Genomic DNA, 6,252 nt, shown 5'->3' on the forward strand with positions numbered 1-6,252 from the left:
GGAAGAGTTTGCTTTAACATGAACCTAAAACCGTCAGTGAGCTAGAAAAATGGATGAAACAGTGAATCACTGTACTCTAAGCACATTTGCTTTAAAAACAAAAGGGATAAAGAAGAAATTAATATTTATTTTGAGATTGATTTAGATGGACTCATCTGCTTTTAGAATTACACATTGGTGACAGTATTTGGTAGGACTTACCTAGGTGCTAGAAGTTAAAGTTTATAACTGTCACGTGCTTTTAAAGATGTGCACAGGACAGGTGTGATGACTCATGCCTGTAATCCCAGCACTTTCAGAGGCCAACGAGGGTGGATCACTTGAGGTCAGGAGTTTGAGACCAACCTCGCCCACATGGTAAAACACCATCTGTCCTAAAAATATAAAAATCAGCTGGGTGTAGTGGTGGATGCCTGTAATCCTAGCTACTTGGGAGGCTGAAGCAGAAGAATGACTGGAACCCAGGAGGCTAAGGTTGCGTTGAGCAGAGATCGTGCCACAGCACTCCAGCCTGAGAGACAGAGCAAGACTCTATCTCAAATAAATAAATAAATAAATAAATAAATAAATAAATGTAAAGATGTGCACAACTTGCAATAATACATATACACATTTTAATAGATACTTTTGTTTTACACAGAATGGTTTATTTTGAAGAGTATTTTTTAAAATGTCTTCCATATTTCACATGACCTCTTACCAAATCTTCAAAGTAGTTAATAATTATGCTTTATCAAATAGGAAAGCAGGTATATTTTAACATTATGCAGCATATGATCTTTGTTTGCAAAATAGGAGCATAAGTAGCCGTCCACCTCTGTAACAGCTGTTCCAGTATTCTAATTTACAGTACATCTGCCCTCTTTGTAAATGTATTTAAGCCTATTTAATCTTCTCTAATATTAATTAGTGCAAACATAGTCTAAGAAAACTGAACTGTGGGCTAGCAAATGGAAATGTATGTTATCATGCACGTTTGCACTCCTTTGGATCAAGACAAAATAAATATCAAGAAATTTAATAATTTACTGATCCACATTCATTATTGTTCAATGCTGAAGGCTGTTTTAACATAGAACATTGATAAAAAGTGTTATTAATATTCCCTATTTCAAATTAGAAAATTAAATATAAAAATATAGCTTGAGGCCTTTAGTTGGTAGACATACATTTAAATAGATTGCATAATAATAACATTTTGTACCTAAATATAAAATTCAATTAAAATCGGGTTTCTACAGCTACAGATCATTTCTAGAGTTAAGCACACTGGAAAATACACAAATTTCAATGTTAAATTTTCATTTACGGGTATTTCTAGGTATAAAGCAAATGAAGGATTTTAGAAAAATTTGTTTCTCTCACCTTCAGAGTTGACCGTTTTCTGTCCTTGAAAAACAAAGAGCTCTACCTTCCAGAGCAGAGAAGTTTATATTTTTGTTGCAGTGTGAGACCTCATATATTGTTCATGGAAAAGGAAATTGTTTAACTAGATCGATTAGTAGCAAGCACTTTTGAGGTTCTCCAAATGTCAGCCTATACAAAGTTGTTTGGTGTGAGCACAAAGAGAAGTCATTGTATTGAACTGTGTGATTCTATCGCAGGGAGAATTGCTTGATGGAGCACAAGACTACATGTCAGGCCTAGATGACATGACAGACTCCGACTCCTGTCTGTCTCGCAAGAAGATCAAGAAGACAGAGAGTGGCATGTATGCATGTGACTTATGTGACAAGACATTCCAGAAAAGCAGTTCCCTTCTGCGACATAAATACGAACACACAGGTATGAGTGACTTTGCCTAGCTGATTAGAGCTTCCCGGCCTGCTGTACATTTCATAATATTTAATGAGCACACTTGTGCAACATAAGATGTAACATATGCTGATACCTTCAACAAGGAAGAAATAATGCTTTTGCCGAGCTCGGGAGGACTTTTTTGTTGCCTGTTTATTGGATCATTCATGTATTTATGAGTGTGCTTGTCTTAATATCTTTCCAGTTATTCTGCAAACCAAATTTGGAAATCATGTCAAAGGGACAGTCAGATGGCCAAGGCAATGAAATGGCTCTACACAATCAGTTATTGAAAATATCTTCAAATTCTTAAGTTTCAAAGCTTAAGATGAACCTAGATATGTAAAAATCTAATAAGAAATTTAGACAGTAATACATTAGTTTCATCATCCAAAACACCAAGAAAGCCATAATTTAGGGGTAATTTTGTTTGTTTGTTTTTTTTAATTAGCCACATTTTGAAAGAACTAAAAGCATTAGTGTCATAAAAGAAAAGTAATAGATCAGATGAGCTACTTGAAACCACCTATATTTGGAAGACTGAAATCAAACTTTCTAAATTTTAATTAGTATATTTCCAAGTCATGCATTACTAATTAGCAGCAATTACAAAGAGTTGACAAGAAAACAACCTAATTCTTCACTATGAGTAGAGAGATAGTGGGTTAATTTTTGAAAAGAAAGATGAAGTACCATAACGTCATTTAATATTACTTCCCACAACCCAAGATCTGCAGCTCTGTGGTCGAGCTCCACTTGTGTTTCCTCCCCGGCTCCATCCCCACCTCCCTGAACAACAGGGTAGCTGAACCTCATCCCCGCGTCTAGCCCATCTCCAACTCTTCTCCACTAGAAATTTGGCATGTTCTATTAGCCCTGGATTGGGGGAAAAAAAGTGTAGGATCTCAATCAAAATATTGGCAAGAGGAAACGAAAAAAATAGGGGAGTATAGGAAAACAACTCATTCTAAACCAGGAAGCCTAGTATCAAACATTTCAATATAGAGGAAAAAAATTAACCGAACACTTTGGGGGGAAAAGCTTTTTTGGGGAAAAGTGATGAAGAGGCACAGAAGAAAAAGAAAGAAGACAGAAAAGGGAATGTGAGCCAGGTGCAGCAGCTCACGCCTGTAATCCCAGCACTTTGAGAGACCGAGGCAGGAAGACTGCTTGAGCCCAAGAGTTTGAGACCAGCCTGCGCAACATAGCGACACCTTGAGTCTACAAACTATTTGTTAAAAATTAGCTGGACATGGTGACTCAAGCCTATAGTCCCAGTTGCTTGGGAGGCTGAGGTAGGAGGATGGCTTGAGCCCAAGAGGTGGAGGCTGCAGTGAGCTGTGATTGTGCCACTGCACTCCAGCCTGAGCAACAGAGTGAGACTCTATCTCAAAAAAAAAAAAAAAAAAAAAAGGCGAAGGGAAAGTGAATACTTCCTGTCATATGTTGATTGCCTAGACACATGGCACTCTTTCCTGTCACTGAAAACTGTCTTTGGGAAGCACTTGTACTCATCATTGGCCATTATTCCTCACTGGGCACGTGCTGGAGGCAGCGCAAGTGACCAGCATCAGCCTGAGCGTGTGGGGAGGGTTTTGTGAAAAGAACAAAGCTGATAAATAAGAGGGTTCTTACTCCAACCAATACAGTTTTCTTTTTCTTTAGCTGTCTGATAGTCATTGTTATTATTTTAAAAGTTTAATGACACCTTAAAGACAACCCAATCTAAATCCAAACAGTTTTTATACTTGTGTTATATAATTCAATGTTTGAAATATCAAAATTTTCTTTTAGCATAGATATTTTCTTTAGTACTAAGTGCTACTTAAGCATTTACAAAGTAAAGATATTTTCATACCTAAATTTTACTTTAATTTTAATATTTTAATCAACCTCACATATATTTTGTATTCCATTATTCAGCTACAATAGGCACATCATTGAAGGCATCTTTCCCTCTCTGATTGGTTTTATTATATGACCATATGCAAACTCTATGATTTACTACACGGTGAGTGTACAACTTTTATTTTAGTGAGGGTTATCATACACATTGACATCCAGTCAATATATTTACTTCTTATAAATTAGAGAATTTTAACTTTCATAGGTCTGTAGATAGTTGAGAGGCCCAAAAGTTGACAAACACAAATATGCATAATTTATTTGAAAAATAAACTTCAGGCCTGATGTGGTGACTCACGCCTGTAATCCCAGCACTTTTGGAGGCAGAGGCAGGTGGATCACCTGAGAGCAGGAGTTCGAGACCAGCCTGACCAACATGGAGAAACTAAAATACTAAAAATACAAAATTAGCTGGGTGTGGTGGCACATGCCTGTAATCCCAGCTACTCGGGAGGCTGAGACAGGAGAATCGCTTGAACCCAGAAGGTGGAGTTTGCAGTGAGCCAAGATAACGCCACTATACTCCAACTTGGCCAACAGTGTGAGACTCTGTCTCAAAAAAATAAATAAATAAATAAATAAATAACTTTATTTTTTAAAGTAAAAATAAAATATTCTGCTCCTTCAAGATGTGAGAGCTGCTGCCTGGACACATTGCCTAGCAACAAGATGCTAATCATTCAATGGTTTCTCTAAACTTGTGATTAATTATCTTCCTGTTGGCTTTCCAACTTGTCAAGTTTCCAGCGTGTTAACTTTTTGGTCACTTGATCAAACATCTCATGACATTACTACTGTCAGTGTATTAGGTTCTATTCAAATCAAGTTCTTCATGAATTTTCTATCGATGTGATATATGTGGAAATTTAGTCCATGTTCCTATCCCAGTTGAACATGTGGGATAGTTCCTATCCCACTAGCCTTTCATTTGTTTACATTAAGCACTAGTAATATTTTGAGAATGCAGTAAGATGAAAATTTTAAGTGATAATTGTCTTGGGACTGATTGATTCTAAGGTTGGGAAATAAAATTGAATCATCATTTCATTATGCATTGATTATGAATGTGTCCTTGGTAAAGTGTGTTTGTGATATCTGTCTACAATTTTACATATAAAATCGTTTAACTTAAGAAGGAAATCATGAGCTACTTATTCTTGGGACCCAGTGCTTTTTTTTGCCTCAATTTATTTCCTAGGCAGATACCAAAGTCATCATGCTTCATTTTTCTTACCAATGGCTTGTTGCTTGCTTGCTTTTCCTGGGACCTGGGACCGGGACAGAGGAGGGAAACACTATATAGATGTTGACTTCAACAGAATTAATTGTCACAAACAAGGACTGTGAAATTAAAAACTCTGAAACTCCTGTTAGGCACTGTCAAGAACTCGTTTGTATTCTACTAAAATTTAAATCTGACCTTTATTGAGTGCTTTCTCTGTTGAGACGTCATGGTAGGTGCTTTTTAAACCCACCTTATTTAGAAAAGTAATACAAATGTTTCTACTTTTGAGTAGATAAGTCTAAGTTTTAAATAAATTTACCAGTCAATTTTGTTTCTCAGTTATATGGTAATTTTTTTCATACCACAAACCTTTCATTTATTATTAAGTTCAGTTATCATTCTAGCTGTCAGGTGAATCACAAATCCAGATAGTAGAGAAAATATTTACCCTAAGAAAGTTTGATTCACTCAGTATCAATTTGGATGTTCTGAATCTTGGTCATGTGGAAACTTAATTCTAGGACATCTTGATTTGAATCAGGTAAACCAACAAAACAAGTTAAAAAGAGATGAATGTCCAAGTCAGTTACTATTTAAATTGAATTTATTAAATACTTACCACTGAAACTTCTGAAGATCAGTAGACTATTTAATATAAGGTATATGTCAAAACTCTCACCTGCTCCCAGATTCTATCCTTTGTTTGATATCATAACCGAACATTTTATTTTTTCAGATTGTCAATTCATATTGCAGGATTAATATATGCCTATTATAAGCATACTGTTTCTTATCAAATGAGTTCTCTGAAAATTGAATGCCTATAATCAAGGCGTATCTCTAAGACAGACTGCAGTTTAGTGGGCATGCCCGAAGCATTGCTAACAGGCCTGGAAACCTGTAACAGAGAATGCTTGCTCTCTCTCTGACACTGCTCTGTGTTTTGTTGCTTTGGAAAAGAAAGCCATATCAACTGTAATGTTCATTCAAAATTATTCATACAGTCTCTCCCAGAAGTCAGCTAAGTAGTTGACCTTTTTGTGTTCCTGAGCTGATGAGACGTTAGTATCCAAAAGAGGTTGTAGGACAGTTTGCCCATGCACACTGTAGCAACCAGAGCATCAGGAAAATTTTCATCTACAATTTCTCTTCTCTCTATTCAGATTTACTACTTCCATGTACTCTGCTCCTGCTGCATGTGTCCTGCTTAGAACTTGAGAAATTATTGAACATGTATTAATGAATAAGAATAAAATGATCTAACATTACCTGAGTGCCTACTATGTGCAATCCTTGTGCTAAACGCTTTATATAAGTTGTCTTCC

General features: G+C 36.2%; 1 protein-coding gene across 4 annotated transcripts in view; it reads left to right on the forward strand.

The window, feature by feature from the left end:
• ZEB2 (zinc finger E-box binding homeobox 2) overlaps positions 1-6,252 on the forward strand; it is a 131,822-nt gene that overhangs the window by 121,615 nt on the left and 3,955 nt on the right. For all 4 annotated transcript variants that reach the window (XM_050751723.1, XM_050751720.1, XM_050751722.1 and 1 more), the window contains exon 9: positions 1,605-1,785. In XM_050751723.1, coding sequence (XP_050607680.1) covers positions 1,605-1,785 — 181 coding nt within the window. The remainder of the gene's footprint in view (positions 1-1,604; positions 1,786-6,252) is intronic.

This window comes from Macaca thibetana, chromosome 12 (genome assembly GCF_024542745.1).
Source record: "Macaca thibetana thibetana isolate TM-01 chromosome 12, ASM2454274v1, whole genome shotgun sequence".
In the NCBI taxonomy this organism is placed as follows: Eukaryota; Metazoa; Chordata; class Mammalia; order Primates; family Cercopithecidae; genus Macaca; species Macaca thibetana.